The sequence below is a fragment of the Eublepharis macularius genome, chromosome 8 (genome assembly GCF_028583425.1).
Source record: "Eublepharis macularius isolate TG4126 chromosome 8, MPM_Emac_v1.0, whole genome shotgun sequence".
Taxonomy (NCBI): domain Eukaryota; kingdom Metazoa; phylum Chordata; class Lepidosauria; order Squamata; family Eublepharidae; genus Eublepharis; species Eublepharis macularius.
Genome location: NC_072797.1, coordinates 55,408,366 through 55,428,332, shown reverse-complemented (window position 1 = coordinate 55,428,332; position 19,967 = coordinate 55,408,366). Strand labels below are relative to the sequence as shown.

Genomic DNA, 19,967 nt, shown 5'->3' with positions numbered 1-19,967 from the left:
CACAGCATTGTTGTGAAGATAAAGTGGAGGCAACGAGAATGATGTAATTCGCTTTTGGTCTCCATTGGGGACAAAGATATGGTATAAATGAAGTAGACAAATAAAATATCAAGTCCCAACTTTCTGATCCAAGAATTTGATGACAAATTCTTTTTAGGTGACAGGCCACCATGTGTTGTTCCAGTTCTGTAGGAGGCTTTTTGGTGTAAAGGTGGCTAAAATAGATCCTCCCTAGATTTCTGTTTCAAGGAGTAATATAAAGGCAGTGAGATGTCCAACTTGCCCCATCCTTTCCAAATGGAAAACCGTTGAGCTTTGTACAGTATGTTCTGAAGATAGAGCACTAAGAACAGTCTTTTTAAAGTTTCATATGAACCAAAAAAGCAAAAATGCTCTTAATAGCTATCTCATTAGTGTAGAAGAACCACGAAGAAAGATTAAATTTGGAATACAGTCAACTTTATATGTTACAAGGTAAAATGTATGTACATGCTAAATATTTAATGGATGAAAACTTGAAACTGCCTTATAGCAAGGCTGACCATTGGTTTGTTGTGCTCAGTATTGTCTTCTCAGTTTAAGATCTCAGCTTAAGGTTCTCAGTTTAAGATCTTTCACATCACCTGCTACCTGAGCCATTTAACTGGAGATGTCAAAGATTGAACCTACATGCAAAGGACTGTGCACATGCACAGTTCTAATTTATTTATTTATTTATTCAATTTATATACCGCCCATCCCCAGGGGCTCTGGGCGGTGAACAGTTAAAATCGATAAAAACAAAAACTAAAATCAATATACAAATAACAAAACAAATTAACAAGTTGCAGTGGTGGGGAGAACCTTCCCCACCCCAAAGGTGGGAGGCCGACATGGCACCGCCCCCTTCAATCACCAAACGCCTGGCGGAACAGCTCTGTCTTACAGGCCCGGCAGAACGATAATATGTCCCGCTGGGCCTGGGTTTCCATTGACAGAGCGTTCCACCAGGCTGGAGCCAGGACTGAAAAGGCCCTGGCCCTGGTTGAAGCGAGGCGGGCTTCCTTAGGGCCGGGGACCACAAGTAAATATTTATTCGCTGATCGGAGCGATCTCCGGGGAACGTACAGGGAGAGGCGGTCCCGAAGATATGCCGGTCCCAACCCACTCAGGGCTTTAAAGGTAAGAACCAACACTTTGAACCTGATTCGGAATTCAGCTGGAAGCCAGTGCAGCTGGCGCAGGACAGGTGTAATGTGTGACTGGTAAGGTATACCAGTCAGGACCCGTGCCGCCACATTCTGGACCAGTTGTAGTTTCCGGATCAGGCCCAGGGGTAGCCCAGCGTAGAGTGAGTTACAGTAATCTAGCCTGGAGGTGACCGTTGCATGGATCACTGTAGCCAGGTCCTGGGGCGTCAGGTAGGGGGCAAGTTGCCTAATCTGACGAAGATGGAAAAATGCAGACTTGGCAACCGCTGTGACCTGGGCCTCCATCGATAGGGAGGCATCCAGGAGCACACCCAGACTCTTTGCCACTGGCAAAGTTGCCAGTGGTGTCCCATCCACGGCAGGGAGCTGGATCCCAACATCTGGCAGCCCCCGTCCCAGCTGCAGGACCTCCGTCTTCACTGGGTTCAATTTCAGCCTGCTCTGTTTCAACCATGCCGTTACAGCCTCCAAAGCTCTGGCCAGATTGTCTGGGGCCGTGTCTGGCCAGCCGTCCATCAACAGAAAAAGTTGGGTGTCATCCGCGTATTGATGACAACCCAGCCCAAACCTCCGCACCAACTGGGCGAGGGGGCGCATATAGATGTTAAATAACATCAGGGAGAGTATCGCCCCTTGGGGAACCCCGCACACCAAAGGGTGACGGGGCGATAGATCTCCCCCGAGCGCCACCCTCTGTCCCCGACCCTGGAGAAAGGAGACCAGCCACTGTAAGACTGTCCCCCTAATCCCCACGTCGGCAAGGCAGCTGGCCAACAAATCATAGTCAACCGTGTCAAACGCTGCTGTGAGATCAAGTAACACAAGCAGCACTGACCCGCCTCGATCCAGATGCCTGCGAAGGTCGTCTGTGAGGGCAACCAAGGCTGTCTCTGTCCCATGGCCAGGACGGAAGCCAGACTGGAATGGGTCCAGGACTAGAGCATCATTCAGGAATTCCTGCAGTTGTACCGCCACTGCCCGCTCAATCACCTTGCCCAGGAATGGGAGGTTCGACACTGGGCGGTAACTGGACGGATTGGTGGGGTCCAAAGATGTTTTTTTCAGGAGGGGCCGCACTACCGCCTCCTTTAACACTCCTGGAAAAACCCCAGAGCTCAGGGAGATGTTAACAATGGCCTCCAAATGGTCCCGTAGCTCCTCTGAGCTGGCCTTCACCAGCCAGGATGGGCAGGGGTCCAGAGGACAGGTGGTTGGCCTCGTCCCCTGCAGGATCCTGTCAACATCGTGTGCCTAATGTGTGCCTACCCAGAATAACTTGATGAACAGTGGTTACAGGTAAGTTCAACCCTGTTTTCCTTGTTATGCACAAGAAGAATATGATTTTCAAGAAGAAACTCAACTGTTAGGAAAGCAAATATGGCAAAATTGCTTTTTCCTTCAGTATTTAAAATGCAGTTAATGTATTACAGGCAGTTTCACTGAGGAGGCTCTTGACTGTTGTCACAAGCTTCTAAATATTGACTCAAGAAGTGGTCCAGCTCTCATTGGCTTAGGGATTCAATCCCTTCAGGAAAAAAAATATGAAGATGCTAGTAGAAATCTAACAGAAGGTAAGCAAGAGGATATTAGATATATTCGGTGTGCTTGGTTTTGGAGTTTTGTATACTTAGGTAACTTAGTATACTTAGGTAAAATCAGTGACTTTGATCTAGTAACACAAGCTCAGTAACATCTCTGGAAGGGAACTTTTTGGCCTCCCTGTTGCAGTCTACCATGCTCCTGAAATTCTGTTTCTGGCCAGTGGATTCTTGGGAAGAGTACAGGGGATGAAGTGGGCATTTTAATCTAGCCATTATTACCTAACAGGAGAAATTAAGCAGCTAATGACCTTGTCTGAGGATGATTGCAGTTATCTAAAAATCAATCTAGAGTCAGAATGGTTGAGGAGATTATTTGAGGTATGGTAGTCCTTGGTTTATGTGGATAAAGCCTTGGTTTATGTGGATAAAGCCTATAACTTTAGAGTTCAAGTAACCTTCTTTGAAATGCATTGAATCAAACTTGCAAAATCTTTTCTGCCAGGTTTGCAGCAGACCAGTCAGTGTTCAGTAGGATGGTATTACTTAGGGGAAACACAAGTGAAAATGCACAAATTCAGAGAAGCTGTTCATTCTTGCAATCAAGGTAATTGTACTGCTGAGAGGAATAGTGGTTTCTGATTAAATGTACTTTATAGAAAACTTCTAAAAGTTCTAAGGTGAACAGGTTATTTGCAGCATGTGTTGCTATATGAAATATTAACATTTCTTTATTAGAAAAACTTTAACCCACTGTTCAATGTAATTTTCCCATGGTAAAAATAGCAATATATTCAATAAAACTATTATGTGTGGAAGTGGCAAGCAGTAATTGCTACTTCTTCTGAGCCATTCAGCTGTCAGAATCTAAAATGAATTAAAAAGCTTTTCATTGCTTTAAAGAGCCAAGCTCCTAGATCTAAAACAAATTTGTGCCTATAACAGGAAAAAAAGACCCCTTGCCCATTACCACTAACTTTACAATAACAGGCATTTGTAACAGATTGTCACTATTGGATCTCAATGATAGTATATTTAAAGCATTTGTGAATGTCGCTCCAGAGATCTTCAGATTCTAGAAAGAATGGCATGTTAGTAGAATAAATAGTTATACAGTGCTAACTAAAGAAGGATTCAAATATGTGTATTTGGAGAGGTTTATCCCTGAAATTATCTTGCAAAGTAAATGTGAAAATAGTAGAACGCTTTATTAGTCTCCTTTAGAAGAGACAACTTCTCAAGCTGATGTCAAATTAAAATAGAAATGTTAAACAAGTTATTAAAGTGAAAGTTGACCACACAGCTAGAATTCTTTCTTGTTGACAGCTCTTAAGACAGTGGGGCAACTTACTGAATCCAGTTCCAGTCAGCAACAGAAAAACCATGCTAATTGTCTCAAGGCAAAGGCCCTGATTAAAATTCCAGGCACTGACTCTGCAGAAGAAGCCATAAATTCCCTTGATCAGGTATGTGACTGGCTGTTTTCTTTTTTCTGAGCTTTAGTAGATGTCAAAGTCTGCTTAAAAATATTATGTGGATAAATGCATTTTATTTTGAAGCTTGGACTTTGCAAGCACTTGGTTTTAAAAGGTTTTTGCTCTGTGAGTGGAAGACAGAAAGGAGGGGAGAAGTCAGTTGATCCCAAGTATCACCCCTACTGAATGGTTCTAGCCATCAAAAACTTTGCAAATGTAATGGCCATCCTGTCCAGAGACAATTAAATGTCTAGCTTACATTTTAGCTGCAATCTCACACCCAAAAGGTGTGACCTGGGATGCTGGAGTGTTAGGTAGGATCTTCCTACTTACCCCAGGAAGATGAGATTTGACCCGCAGAGGGGGTGAGCAGACAGAAGAGAGAAAATCCCTCTAGATGCCTAGATGCCTTGGAGGACTGAAACGGGGAAAGGCCTGCAGGTCAGTGGGGCTGTTCCAGCATCCAAAAGCCCAGTAGTGCCCATGTAAGGGCTATATCTCTGAGAAAAAGGGGAGAATCTGAATTGCCCTTTCCCACTAAGTTCAGCTCGAGTGACTGATGCTCCCTGGTGACATGAGAAGCAGCTTCTGGACTCTAGAGCAATTCAGGCCAGGATTGCCTCCCTTTCTATCCTCCATAGTGGCTATTCAATTCAAGTTAAATGGTCAAAATGAGTTTTTTTGTTGTTCAGCACCTTTCCTTACAGAGTTACTGTTGCCATCTTTAATTTTTAAAACAAGCTTTCCTGTTAAATTATCTTGTAATACTGTTACTAGCAGTACTAAATACATTATTAGCAGTAAGGATAGAAATCCTGTTTATCTCAGTCTGTTCCTAGTAAGGGTGAGGTGCTGTTAACAGTTTGGTAAATGACAAAAATGGTCACATTGACAGCTTTACAGCTCAGTGGGGGCAGATCTCTTGCTCCTCCCATTTCCTACCTTCACTCAACACGCTGGTGAGGAAATTGGCATCCCCTGGTGTCATGACTTAACTTTTAACACAAACCAGAAGTGATATCAACATATTGGAGCAATGCTGAAGCATTTGGGGTACGCACTAAAAATAATCTCGATAATCTGGTTTTTAGGGGTAGAAAAAACATCTGCGATCCCTGAAAGCCAGGTAAGTTTATCTGATCCAGATTAAAGAATCCTGGATTTAACAAGCTATTATTCTATATGGGCAATAATGTTCAGGGGGCTGGGGGGCATTTTTAAGCAGTCTCCACCAAATTTTAAGGGAACCTCCTCCTGATTGTCCACTAAAGACCTAAATTTCAGGAGGATTGGATCCCAGGATCCAGTTCTGTGGGCTTTTGAACAACCTGCCTCTAGATACTACTCTCCATTATTTCACAGAATCACAGAGTTGGAAGGGGCCATACAGACCTTCCAGTCCAACCCCCTGCCCAATGCAGGATTAGCCTAAAGCATCCCTGACAAATATTCATCCAGCCTATGGATGAATACAGCACCTTTCCATTATACTGAAAAATTATAAAGTGGAATAAGGAACACATTCAGATATCCAGAACAAGCTGTATAATTAAATGACGATACGTGTTTTGGCCTATAAAGCCTTCTTCAATAATCATTGATAAATCACATCATCATCATCATCATCATCATCATCATCATCATCATCATCATAACAACAACAATAGCAACAACATTCGATTTATATACCGTGCTTCAGGACAACTTAACACCCACTCAGAGCCGTTTACAAAGTATGTTATTATTATCCCCACAACAAACAAACAAACCCTTCCAAAATGAATATCCATTCCACCAGGTACACATACTTTGTGAAAGGAAGGTATGCTGTTATATCTAATATCCCATGTACCTTTCTAGGCCTGATCAGGGCAAACCACAAGAAGGGCTGTTTCTATACAATCTCTGTGGATTTGGAGGTTGCTACTGATTTAATAAAAGTAGAGAATTTTTGACTAAATTCCTCTCTGAAGTTGGAGACTAATCAACAGTTATGCCAGGGAAAAAGCCTTTAGACCACAGTGGAAGAGTCAAGTAGGATTATACCCTGACTCTGTTCCTTTGAAGGCTTTGTATAAATACCGATGTTTCTGATTGTGAAATCTCTGATGATGTGGTCCTGCTCTCCAGGATCCAAGTGGGCCTGAGATATCTGTTAGTTGTGTCAGAGAACTACTATAAAAGATCAATTAACTATAAATAACACTAAAGTTGATCAGCAGGTTTTGAGTCCTTAGAGACCAACAAGATTTTCAGGTTATAAGATTTCAAGAGTCAAAGTGCCCTTCTTCAGATACTCTTCAAGTATTTGAAGAAGGGAACATTGACTCTAGAAAGTTTATACTCTAAAAATCTTGTTGTTCTCCTAGCCAAAGTGCCACTGAAGTCAAATCCTGCTGTTCTGCTTCAGACCCGCATGAGTACCTACCTGAAACAAAAGGTGATGTTTTTTACAAGAGATCAGAAGAACATATTTGGAAAACTGGTTGTCACATAAAGAACAGGTTAAGAATCTGGGGGTTCTTTTTTTGAAACCAACAAAAACCTCCCCCCCCCCTTTTCTCTTTAAATAGCAGCCTTTCATTAAAAGGTCCATAGTTCAGTTTTAAGAAAGCATATCTTTGCATTAAGTTCAGATTTCCTGTTAAACCAGGTTAGTTTTCAGAAACAGTTATCATAAAAATGTAAATAAACTTTTGAAATTAAAACTACCTAATATATAGCAGTTGGATAGCCTTTTATGATGGACGCAGTAATTGTTAATCTTCTACCAATTAACATGACCCATGGAATGGCAACTGTGATTATTAACCCATTTTGGTTATAAGCGTGCCAATATTGCCGTAACCTTGGGCTAACTGTAAGTATGGCTAATAATTTCTAAGAAAACTGATGGTATATGGCATATACTATATGCCATATACCATACAGAGCATATACTATATGCTCTCTTGATAAGCATTTACACAGCTGGCAGCCCAATCTTAGATACTCTCAGACTTCCTAATTTTTCTTTTTCTCTGAGTAATAACCAATAGGCAACATGTTGGGTATTGCATAGGAGGTTAGTATAATAGTTACTTCTTTAGAATCTCATGATATGTCTGTGATTTGGGTTTGTTTGTTTTTGAGGATTTAGACTTCACATGATGTGTTTTTGGTTCCTAGGTTTTGGATATAAACAATGACCCCAAGCTTATAGCCCTTAAAGGACAGGCCTATCTAAATAAAGGACTTGCTGATGCTTTAACGGTTAGTACAGTTTCATTTGTCATGTAACTGCTAAAAAGATCACTTTTTCCTGTATTAAATTACAGTATTTCATACTTTATAGATAGTAGAAGAGCTTAAACTGTTGCATCCTGATTTGGCAGAAACCCACTATCTGGAAGGATTGATCTATTACAAACAAAAGAACTACTACCAGGCAGAAACAAGGTAGATCACAAATGTGGGGTTTTTTGCAGGGGGAAACTTTTCCCAAAACACTTATGTTTTAAAAATATAGCTTTCCTTAGTTTTCAGAGAGCTATTGAAAGAGAAGCTGAAGTAGCAGACTTTCATTTCTCTTTGGGCCTCACTTACTGGTTTATGAGTGAAGAGACAAGAAGAGAGAAAACCAAAGCTCTCACTCAGTTTCTGAAGGTAAAGTGTTCAGTTTGTGACTCTTGTGGGTATAGGATCACCATGTGCAGGTTTTGTATTGGGGGATGGAGAAGAAATGTTCATGGTTTCACATAGCTGACGTTAGGAGTTACCCTTTCTGAGCCCTTCAGTTTGTAACTTAGTATCGGCAACTGAATTAGCCAGCATGCCTATCTAGGGCAAGGTGAAGGAACAAGAGGTCAAGCCTTTCCTTTCCTTCCCTTACCTGCCTCACTAGAGTACTGAATACTACAGGAAACATGGATGATGCCACCTGTGTTTCTGATGGTTGCCCTTGAAGCCCATGGTGAGGAGATAAGTTGGTTTAAAAGCCTACTTTAACTTCCTAAAAGATATCAGGGAAATAAGGGATGAGGGGAGTAACTGCTGGTCTTTTCAGACCGGCTGCTGCTCATAAAGCCTCAGTTGAGATAGTTTTTATTATCCCTGAGACAGGGCTGTCAGTGTATGTTATGCTTTGCAGAGTAGCAGAAGCAAAAACACATACCTCAAAGAGCTTACAATATAAATTCTGAGGAGCAAAGGTGGAGGAGGGAATTACAAGGATAGCATGGAGGGATCCTGAACAGCTGCATAAAAGTCACGGAAGAGGTGACTTTTGAGGATGGATATGAAGGAAGAGAGAGATTTAAATTGGGAAACGGTTTGAGCTTATTGCTCTTTATTCCATTGTCTCCAGCTTCTGCAGCATTAGTACCGAAGACTAACCAAAGGGGGGTTAGCCTGCATGGGTGCCCTTTTTTCCTTTGTTTTTGTTATATCTGTATTGTTGGTTCCAGCTTTGGGACACTTGGACAAGATGCCCTCCATAGGCCCCTGCCATCTGCTCCCCTTATCAGTAGTGGCTCCTGTTTCTCCTTGCTGTTGCTGCTGCCTGCTTGATCGCTCAAGAACAGACAGGTGAGAAGGAGCACCACTACCAGCCAGTGCAGCTTCTGCCTCTCACTTCTTCATCTGTTGTCTTTCACTGGATTTGGCCTACTAAACCCAATTTCCACACTATTTTGCACACTACTGTGCCTCACCTGTGCAAGTGGGCACTCAAGTGAGCCAGTGGCAACAGCAGAAAGGAACAGCAGTAGTTTCTGGGGTCAGTGATGGCTCTTCTCAGAGCGCTAGGGCTTCAGAATTTGTCACAGCGATCTGATCCCCTAACGTAGCTCTCACCAGTTCTGTTCAACAAAGCTCTTTGTAAGCATATGAAAATGATGGTTGCTTGGTTTTTGTTTTTGGTAGGCGGCAAAGCTGGACAATTACCTGGGGAGTGCTTTCCACTACTTAGGTCAATATTACAGGGACATTGCTGGAGATAAAAATAGAGCTGTTGGCTGCTATAAGAAGGCATTTGAGAAAGACAGAATGGACGGAGAAGCTGGAGCAGCAGTAGTAGATTTAAGCACGGAGCTTGGAGACTTGGTACTGTACGCCTAATTTTGAGTGTTTTTATGCATTTATTGTGATCAAAATAGTTGTAATGATCCACATGAAATGCAGAAATCTAGAGAAAGTAATTTTGAATGTAATATTCTTGTTAAGTAAGTTATTCTTGTTTCCTCTAAGGAAAAAATGAATATAATTTCTTCATAGCTTCCTCAGTCTAATACTAAAACATAGCTATCCTTTCCTAACCTTTTTGCCAGCCACATGGCTTTAGTATCTTGTGGCTACTGTGCATAGTAGTTAAGCATATTTTATGATATTCTTCTTTTATATATATATTTATTTTTATTTTATTTATGTCATTTGTAGTCTGCCTTTCTCACTGAGACTCAAGGCAAATTACACAGTGTGAGATTAGTACAGTCAGAATCAAGAACATTTTCATAAACAATGCTATGGGTAAATAAATACAAGTTTACAAGACATAGCATTAGCAAGAATCCACTACAGAGTTGAAGAAAGGCTGATACAGAACATAAGCAATTTTAGGCATGACATTAGACAACATGAAGCACAGGTAGCTCATAGGAGCACATATTTAAAGCAACAGATAGTAAGGCTTAAGGTCCCTAACTCATTAGTGAAGTATCTGAGACCCCTTCCCTACAATACAGCCCTCCTGTTGCAGTAATAAGGATTAAATAAGGATTACACAAAGCAGTACACATGTATTCTAAGTGAACTTCTGCACTTCATTAGCGAAGTATCTGAGACACCCTCTCTACAATACAGCCATCCTATCTGAGTAAAAAAGCCTTTTTGAATAATTCGGTTTTGCATCATTTGCAGAAAGCCAGGAGGATGGGGCTCTCCTGACCTCCTCAGTCAGGCTATTCCACACGGAGAGCCTGTGTATGGGCTGCAGTTGATTTTGGCAGTGTTCAGGGTTGTACCTGCAGGAGACCCTATTCAGATGAGCAAAGCTATGTACTATTGCTTGTAGAAGTTTACTTCTAAAGGCTAGTTTTATTTTCCCATGACGTATATGCAAATAATATTTGTGATGGTTTCTGGCAATAGGAGAGTATTTACAAACCATTCCTTATTAAATTTATTGCAATGTTGATGGTTATAATAAATTTAAGCTTGATTATCAGAATTTGTATGTGGTGCCAGTGCCCTATCCAGAACCTTTAGAATTAGTAATGGAGTCCCTCAACATATGTTCTAAAAACTCTTCCTTTATTCATGAGTAACAATAGCCATCCTCATTCATCTGACATTTTGGAGGTGGGATTCCAGCTCAGAAGGATGTGACTTCTGGTTGTTAACAAATGAAACCTCTGATGATGATTGTAGTCCATGCAAAATTCCCCTGCTAAGTGTAAGGAATACTGAGAAATGATTTCAGTAATGTTAAAAATATCTTAATCTTTCTGTTTTCTTTTTATAACATAATCTTGTACATTAGGAAACTGCCCTTGCTGTCTTGACAGAGGTAACAGAAAGAGCAAGTGCTGGGAGAGCAAAATGGGCCTGGCTCCGTCGTGGACTTTATTACCTAAGAGTTGGTCAACATTCAGAAGCAGTTGCAGAGTAAGGGAATTAATGATTGCTTTGAACTGTCTTTTACAAATTGCAAGTTAAACAGATGTTCTCATTATGTCTGTATAATTTTTTTTAAAAAAGCAAATAATTTTCCTCTGTTTAAATTTGACTAATTGCGCCTGGTTTGCAGTAACCTCTGTAAGCATTTTAACATCTGCTTTTATGTCAACCGCTTGGATTGCAATCCTGCTTGTTGTACACATGGACTGTAGGGAGTGAAACAGGGTTTATGCAACCTCCTCTCTTCCCCTATGAGTTACTGCTGTTTATAGGGTTATGTTATACTTTCAGGCTTGCTGCAGTGTATCTCAGCTGCAACTGTCCTGCATCTTATCAATGGCACCCTATTGCTTCCTTTTTCCTATGACTTCCTCACTCAGTTCTGCTCTTGCTTGCACTAACAGTGATATCAACCATGCAGCAGGAAGGATAAGATACAAGTGGGTCTTGGCTATAAGTATGTGGCCCTGCCAAGTTAATAAGCTTTGTTTCTTGGCCATTGGCCTGTGGGGTTCCACAAGTTTCGATCTTATTCCCCATGCTACTTAATATTTTTAAGAGGCTAATGGGAGAGGCATCAGGAAGTTTGGGCTGCAGTGTCAACAATAAGTAGATGATACACAGCTCAACCTTTCCATTCCACCTAATTCCAAGGGTTTTGTTGATGTTCTGGTGCTTGGAGGTAGTAATGGGCTGGATGCAGGTCAACAAGCTGAAACTGAATCCTGACTAGACAGGGCACGAACAGCATTACGAACAGAAAAAAAACACAAACAGCCCAATCTACTGTTCACAAGCAAGCTGTTCATGAGGCCCCATCCTAAGCAAACAGGTGGTCTTTAAAAGCCTTGTTGTTGCCTTCGGCAGCCGTTTGGCAAGCCAGACAGTCTGACGCCTGCTGCAATCAATCCCCTTGGCAACTGGAGGGAGGGACTGAACTCTATCTGAACTCCTTCTGGCTTTCCTTCTGTCTTTAACCCTTCAAAGTACTTCCAGCAGAGAGTCCCGTTTTTGCCACTGTGAAGAGAAAATGACAACAAAGGGGGAGACCCATGCATCATGCCATTCCTGGGGTGCAATCTCTCTGAAACTTGGGGGGTCTTCGGAGGACAGTGAAGACTATGTCCCTTGCAGATTTGGTGGGTATTGGACATTGGGAAGGTCAGTTTGTAACTCCTTAAAGTAGCCTCCACCAGAGAGTCCTGTTTTTGCCACTATGAACAGAAAATAACAAAGGGAAGGACCAATGGATCATGCCTTTCCCGGGGTGCAATACTCTGAAACTGGGGGAGTCTTCAGAGGACAGTGAGGACTAAAGGGGGAGAGCCATGGATCGTGCCTTTCCCAGGGTGCAATCTCTCTGAAACTGGGGGAGTTTTCAGAGGACAGTGGGGACTAAAGGGGGAGAGCCATGGATCATGCCTTTCCTGGGGTGCAATCTCTCTGAAACTGGGGGGGGGGGTCTTCAGAGGACAGTGAGGACTAAAGGGGGAGAGCCATGGATCATGCTTTTCCAGGGTGCAATCTCTCTGAAACTGGGGGGCGGGGATCTTCAGAAGACAGTGACAATTATATCCCTTGCAAATTTGGTGAGTATTGGACATTGGGAAGATTCTCCCAGGTGCGAGAGGGACGGGGAGAATCTCCCCACCTCTCTCGCACTGGGCAGGCAGCCTGGCTGTGCGACTGCTCTCCTGGCCCTTTAAACTATCAGCTGGCAGTCGGCAGGGGGAATTCCCGCCCTGCTGCCTGCCAGTTGATAGTTTAAAGGGATCTTTAAAGGGCCACGTAAGTGGGGAGAGGGGGGTTGGGGGGGTTCTGGCCCCCACGAACAATGAACATGTCCGGGAACAGTTCATGTTCGTCCATGTTCGTTGTTTGTGGATGGCACCGAACGTCGAACAGGGTGTTTGGGGTTTTTTTCCCGTTCGTGCCCATGTCTAATTGTGACAAGACAGAGGTTCTCTGAGTTAGGAGAAAGGCAGACCAGAAACTTGAGATCTCTCCTGTCTTGGATGGGGTTTTACTTCCCTTGAAAAGCCAGGTTCACAGCTTGGGAGTGTTGCTTCAGCTGCTGTGTCTGCTGCATCTGTTCCTTGCTCAGTCAGGTCTAGCCATGGTGATCCATGCCTTAGTTATATCTAGACTGGACTATGGTAATGCAGTCTATTTAGGCCTACCCTTTAAGAGTGTTTGGAAGCTGCAGCTAGTGCAGAACACTGAAACTAGATTGTTGATTGGGACCAGCTATTGGGATCATAAAACCCTGATATTACAGCAATTACACTGGCTACCAGTCCACTCCCAAGCACAATTCAAGGTGTTGGTTTTGGCCCTTAAAGCCCTATGTGGCTTGGAACTGGGGTTCATCGTTGTTCTTCTGTGCAGTCCCACCACCAGAGAATTTGTCAGCGCTTCTTAAAGCTCCTCACAAGCCACATGGCAGCCGTTTCCCGCCTAAACGGTCATGTGACTTAACGGCGAACAATGGCCCCTTTCCTCAGTTCTCTTCTTGCCACTGCTTGGAGAAGGACTTTTGCTTTCAAGTTCTGTTACTTATGCTTTGAATTGATCTATTTCGGCTTGATTTGGCCTTGGACTGACTTCTGACTATGATTTTGCGCTCTGATTGTCTTTGGTTGTTTTTGGCGTGTTTTGATCCAGCTTGCTTGATGATGGTTTTTCTATGGTACTGCTTAATCTGTCCTCAGTATGGCTTCTAAGGCTCTCTTCAAACGTTGCTCAAAGTGTGGTAATAAGATGACCCACACAGATGAGCATGATCTCTGCCTCATGTGTTTGGGTGAAGGTCATAACGGCATGCAAAATCTGCCAAAACTTCACCCCCAAGGTGAGGCATGTGAGGTCTCAGCGGCTAAAAGTGGCACTGAGGGAGAAAGTGCTTGTGGAGAGAGCTGTGCCTAAGACTCCTTCTAATAAGGAGCGTTCATGAGAGTCAACTTCGAAAGAAGTTAAGACGTCAGCTACTGCTGAGCGACTCTTTAGAGCTGGTACTGTAGCTTCCATGAAATCGACTCTGAGGGTGGCTCCAACGGAGAAAAAACCAAGCTTTAAACATGCTTCAGATCCGAGAGCCGTGTCAGAACCACCAGCTAAAAAGTCTAAAAAAACAAAGCATTTGTCTCAGTCAACTTCGACTTCAACTCATCACGCTTGTTTTCCACGTCTTGAGTGCTCTGATGATGTGGTTCTGCTCACTCCTCACACTCCTCACTTGCACTCACCCAATCGCTCTGTCTCTGAAGGTGAACTGCCAGAACCGAAGATCACTCTGTTGACTGAGCCAGCCTGGGGCCCCACGTCTGGAACCAAGGCAGAGCAGTCTCCACGCAGGAATCTGACTCCATTGGCTGAATTGTCTTCTCAATGGATCCAACACAAATCTTCGAGGGCATCATCACCGGCATGGTCACATTGCATCTGGCATGGATCCGAACACAGGAGGCCTTCAGAGTTGAGGCAGTTGTTGGCTTTGCAACACCATCATGCCTGTTGTGTTCCAGCACTGTACCATTGCCAATGGCAAGGAGCTCTATTAAGTTATGATGGATTGGATCCAAGGCTCTCGACAGTACTCTGTGCCCGCCTTGAACCTCCACCTTTTCCAGTGCAATTGCAGTCGACTTATATCTCTGATGAGGAGGACGTCGAAGGGGATCAATCTGACATTGGTTCTGAGTCGGCTTTGGATCCGTTACCTGACAACAATGTGGGCCCCAGCTTGGGTTCGCCTTATGAAGACATACGCATATACTCCAAGCAGATGGCTCGGATGGCAAAGTCACTGGACATTGACATGTCTTTGGCTAGTCCCAAAACAAAGGACAAATTGCTCAGATGCATCTGTGGTGACTCGCCTGCAACAGTAGTTTTTCTTATCCTAGAGGGCCTTGAAGAGATGGTGACTGAGATTTGGAAGGTACCTGCAGAGTTGCCAGCAACATCAAAATGCATAGAGCAGATGTATAAAATTAAGCAGGACACTTGGCCGGCGTTGATCAAGCACTCTCCTCCCTCTTCCCTTGTGGCAGAGGAAGTCCAACAATGTAGATCTGGTTCCCATTCCACTCCACCAGATAAGGAGGGTAGGAAGATTGATGGCATGGGACAACGACAGTACTCTGTGCCCGCCTTGAATCTGCGCATTGCCAGTTACCAGACGATAATGGCAGGGTACCAGCTTTATTTGTGGGAGAAGTTGTCATCTTACGTAACAGATTTTCCAGAGGATAAGAAGTCTTTTGTGTCTTTGCTTTAAACAGAGGCTATCTGGCTTTCCAAGCAGCAAATGAATACTGGGAGCCATGCAGAAGATACCTCAGCCCAGGGCATGGCAGGAGCTGTGCTTATTAGGAGACATTCCTGGTTGCAATCAACGGCTGTTCCTCCAGAGGCCAGAACCAAAATTGAGAGCCTACCCTTTGAGGGCAACTTGCTTTTCTCGAGTACCATAGATGAGGCACTAAAGAAAAAGAAGGAAAATAGACAAATTGCGAAGTCACTGGGGGTCACATCTGCTGAGAGGGCTATGTATAAGCCAAGGTACTTTCCCAGACATAGGCCCTATCAGTATTATTGCAGGCAACAGCAGTGCCAGTACTACCAGCAGCAGATGACACCACACCATCAGTTTGGTGCCTTGCAGCAGTCCAGAAGGCGTAAACAGTATAAGCCTCGACCTTCTCAGACATCTACCCACCAGAAGGATACTCAGGGTGCTGCAAAGCAGTTCTGACGAGATCCAGCGAACTCTAACCTGAACTTTTCTGAGAGATTAGCACCTTTTCTCCCTGACTGGGAGGCAATAACATCTGACTCTTGGGTCTTAACTATTATTAATGGTGGTTATGGGTCAGAGTTCGTGGGACTGCCTGATTGCATTTGGCCATCAGTGGCTGTCAATAATACTTTGGTTGTGTTGGAACTTGACGAGATTCAAACTCTCTTGGCTAAAGGTGCTATTGAGGAGGTGCAAGACACAGAAGTGGGACCAGGTTTTTTGTCACTTTTTTTTCTTGTTCCCAAGAAAAATAGGGGCCTGCGTCCTATATTAGATTTAAGGGGCCTCAATGCCTTTCTTAAAGTTTCAAAATTTAAAATGGTCACTCTATCAATAATGTTACCTTTGTTGAAACATGGTGACTGGTTTGTGGTCCTTAACCTCAAGGACGCATACTTTCATATTGCCATAAGGAAAGATCATCGTAAATATCTGGGTTTTGTTTATCAAAATTGAGTATTTTGTTATAAGGTGCTCCCCTTTGGTTTATCTACTGCACCACAGGTGTTCACCATATGTGTGGCTTGTGACTTTCCTCAGGGAGCAAAGCTGTGCCATATTTTCGTATTTAGATGATTGGCTTATAGTGGCAGCTACAAGGGAACAGTTGCTGCATAATGTGGATTTGGTCATACGCACTTGTACACGTCTGGGTCTTCTCATAAATTTTGAGAAGTCCAAACTTGAGCCCAGTCAAACCATTTCCTATATTGGTGCAGTATGAGACTCTAATATGGCAAAGGCCTTATTGCCACAGGACAGAACACAATTAATTAAATCTATGACTTCAAGTCTTCCTAAGAAGCAATTTCAAACGGTTCACAAAATACAGTGCCTGTTGGGACATATGGCAGCTATGACAGCAGTGGTGCTGTTTGCCAGGCTCAGCTTGAGAACATTGCAAAATTGGTTTGTTAGAAAGTGTAGGCCTGCTGTATATGCTCCCTTTGTGAAGTTTTCTATGCCAAGATGTATAGTTAAGTCTTTGGCATGGTGGACAGATGATGAGAATCTGTTTAAAGGAATGCCTTTTGGTTATGTGCAGCATGATATTGTTGTAACAATGGATGCATCGTTACAGGGTTGGGGTGCCCATTGTAATGCTATGTTTGTTCAGGATGTGTGGTCTGAGAGAGAGCAAGAGTTACACATTAACTTGTTGGAATTAAGAGCTATATGCTTTGCGTTTGCAGCTTTCCTCCAAAATCGGAATGTGTTGATCCAAACAGACAATACCACGGCAATGTATTATGTAAACCAGCAAGGTGGTACTGCATCCCTGACGCTCGGCAAGGAGGCTATGATTATCTGGGAGTGGGCAATTTCAAACAATGTGTCCATTCAGGCTATACATATTGCAGGTTCAGATAGTGCAAAAGCAGATGCCAGTTTGGTGTAGTGGTTAAGAGCGCGGGACTCTAATCTGGAGAGCTGGGTTTGATTCCCCACTCCTCCACTTGAAGCCAGCTGCGTGACCTTGGGTTAGTCACAGTTCAGAGCTCTCTCAGCCCCACCCACCTCACAGGGTGTTTTTGTTGTGGGGATAATAATGACATACTTTGTAAACCACACTGAGCGGGCATTAAGTTGTCCTGAGGGGCGGTATATAAATCGAATGTTGTTGTGGTTGTTGTTGTTGTGGTTGTTGTTCTCAGCCGAGTGCTAGTGTCAAAGCATGAATGGTCTCTGAACGGCATATATCTGTTTCCCATTTTTAATCTATGGGGCACACCAGAGAGAGATGTCTTTGCAGCATCAGAGAATGCCAAAACCAGGGTGTTTTGTTCCAGGGCAGGAAGCAACCGGCCCATTGGGGATGCCTTCCAAATTGCATGGATGAACACGCTGCATTACATGTTTCCTCCAATTCCTCTTATTGCAAAAGTACTTTGCAAAATAGAGAGGGACAGCACCGACTGCATACTGATAATACCATTCTGGCCCAGACTGGTGTGGTTACCAAACTTCTAAAGATGTCCAAGCAGACATATATCAGATTGCCCCAACAACCGGATATCCTTCTGAGTGGGACACTGTTCCACCACAAGCCGGACAAATTGCACCTGACAGCGTGGCAAATTCGCCCTCATCATCCATTAGATGGTCTTATGAAGCCAAGTGGACAAGGTTCTCTGCCTGGGCAGCTTCTAAAGGGGTTGTTGCTGTTGCTTGTTCCTTAAACTTGATTTTTGACTACCTCTGTGAATTAAAGACTTGAGATTTGATGGTGACATAATTAAAGGTACATCTAGCTGCTGTTTCTGCTTTTCATCATCAGATTGAGGGGCAAACTGTTTTTTCCAATTTAAAATCCCACCAGTTCCTGAAAGGAATGTTTAATCTTTACTTGCCTGTATCACCACTGATTCCCCAGTGGTCCTTGTCCCTTGTGTTAGCACGATTTATGCTACCACCATTTGAACCATTAGCTACATGCTCTTTGCACTTACTGTCTTACAAAGTGGCAGTTTTGGTTGCCATTACCTCAGCCAGGAGGGTAAGCAAGTTGGCAGCACTTAGGGCTTACTTGCTATTTCTGAAATTCCATTCCAATAAAGTGGTACTTAGGCCCTTCCTTCAATTTTTACCAAAGGTCTTGACTGCTTTCCACCTAACACAGGAGATTTCTTTACCTGTGTTCTTTCCTAACCCGGGTTCTAAATGAGAAAGAGCTCTACACACATTAGATTTAAAAAGAGCTTTAGCTTTTTATTTGGACAGGACCAAAGTCTTTTGTGACAGTCCACATCTCTTTGTGTGTTTTGGAAGCTCAGAAAGGGCAAAAAATCATCCTCTCAAATGGTGTCACAGTGGATTGTGTTGGCCATTGAGAAGGCTGGCTGGGGTACAGTGTCCATTCATTTTGAGGGCTCATTCAACAAGGGCACAAGCAGCTTCCTCTTCTTTCCTTAGGGATGTCTCAATCACGCACATTTGTAGGGCAGCAACATGGTCCTCTGCTGATACATTTGTGAAGCATTATGCTGTTGATGTTAATGCAAATCAGGATGTAAGTTGCAAGAGCCATTCTCCAGTCAGTTTGCTTGAGAGGGAACAGAAGGCACAGTGTGAACATACTGATAATTATGTATTTTTACAATTAATATTGCTTATATAAGTTCTTGTATTATGAAATGCTGTTGTAGAATGTTAGTAGTTGAGCAAGTTGCTCATTGGTGTTGATGTTATCTTCAATGATTGATACATCTTAACTGTTAAGTTTTTGACTTCTTGGCTTTATTGTCAGTTTTGTGGTTTGAACTTTCATGAGGTTTTATATTACACTTGCTGATCGCAGTGTTTGTTTGTCTTAATAAAATTGAGTTGGAGATTCACACTGCCTCCTTATTGTGTGTAGCTTGATACTCTCCCATGTGGGACTGCACAGAAGAACAATGATGAAAACAGGGTTGTACATACCTGTAACTATTGTTCATCGAGTTCTTCTGTGCAGGCACACATGACCTCCCTTCTACCCTGCTGTGAACTCCCTGGTTCAGTCCAGTTGTGAGTTGTGGTGGCTTACAAGAACTGAGGGAAGGGGCCGTTGCTCGCCGTTAAGTTACATGACTATTTGGGCGGGAAACGGTTGCTATGTAGCTCGTGAGCAACGGCCCCTAAGGAGCTTTTAGAAGCGTTGAAGAATTCTCCGGTGGCAGGCCTGCGCATGCATAGTTCTGTGTGTGCCTGCACAGAAGAATTCGATGAACAATAGTTACAGGTATTTACAACCCTGTTTATCTGAAGGACTGTCTTCTCCCATGTGTTCCTGCCTGGCAATTAAGATCACAGGGAGTGAACCTCCTGACTATCCCATCACTAAAGAAGCTCACCCAGTGGGTACATAAGAGAGGACCTTTTCAGTGGCAGTCCATTGGTTATGGAACAACATCCCCAAGGAACTATGCCTGGTCCCTTCACTATTCAACTTTAGAAGGCAGCTGAAGATGGTTTTTATTTAGCATTGCCTTTTAATTAACTTTGTTTTCATGTTACTGGCAGTCCTAAACTGTGATTTTAAACTTTTTATTTATGATTGTTTTTATATTTTAAGCCACCTTGAATTCCTGTAGGGCAAAAAGGCAACTAACAAATGTTTTAAATAAATAAAAATAAATAAGGTGCTTGAAGGCAGCTGGCAGCAAAGAGCACAGGGTGCATGATTCTACCAAGGTTTATAAGCCATAGGCGGAAATTAGAATTTGTTCTTGGCTGCTTGACATTGTGCATTCATCCTCAGTTGATTATATGGGATTCCTACACATCCCATTGAAATAAATGCCCAGTAGCAATAATTATCTTCCAAAAT

General features: G+C 43.1%; 1 protein-coding gene across 1 annotated transcript in view; it reads left to right on the top strand.

Moving 5' to 3' along the window:
• The window catches only part of SKIC3 (SKI3 subunit of superkiller complex), a 99,145-nt gene that overhangs the window by 15,219 nt on the left and 63,959 nt on the right, over window positions 1-19,967 (top strand). Inside the window, exons 9-16 of the mRNA XM_054986874.1 lie at window positions 2,621-2,761; window positions 3,234-3,335; window positions 4,055-4,194; window positions 7,372-7,455; window positions 7,538-7,641; window positions 7,722-7,848; window positions 9,106-9,285; window positions 10,721-10,845. Coding sequence (XP_054842849.1) covers window positions 2,621-2,761; window positions 3,234-3,335; window positions 4,055-4,194; window positions 7,372-7,455; window positions 7,538-7,641; window positions 7,722-7,848; window positions 9,106-9,285; window positions 10,721-10,845 — 1,003 coding nt within the window. The remainder of the gene's footprint in view (window positions 1-2,620; window positions 2,762-3,233; window positions 3,336-4,054; window positions 4,195-7,371; window positions 7,456-7,537; window positions 7,642-7,721; window positions 7,849-9,105; window positions 9,286-10,720; window positions 10,846-19,967) is intronic.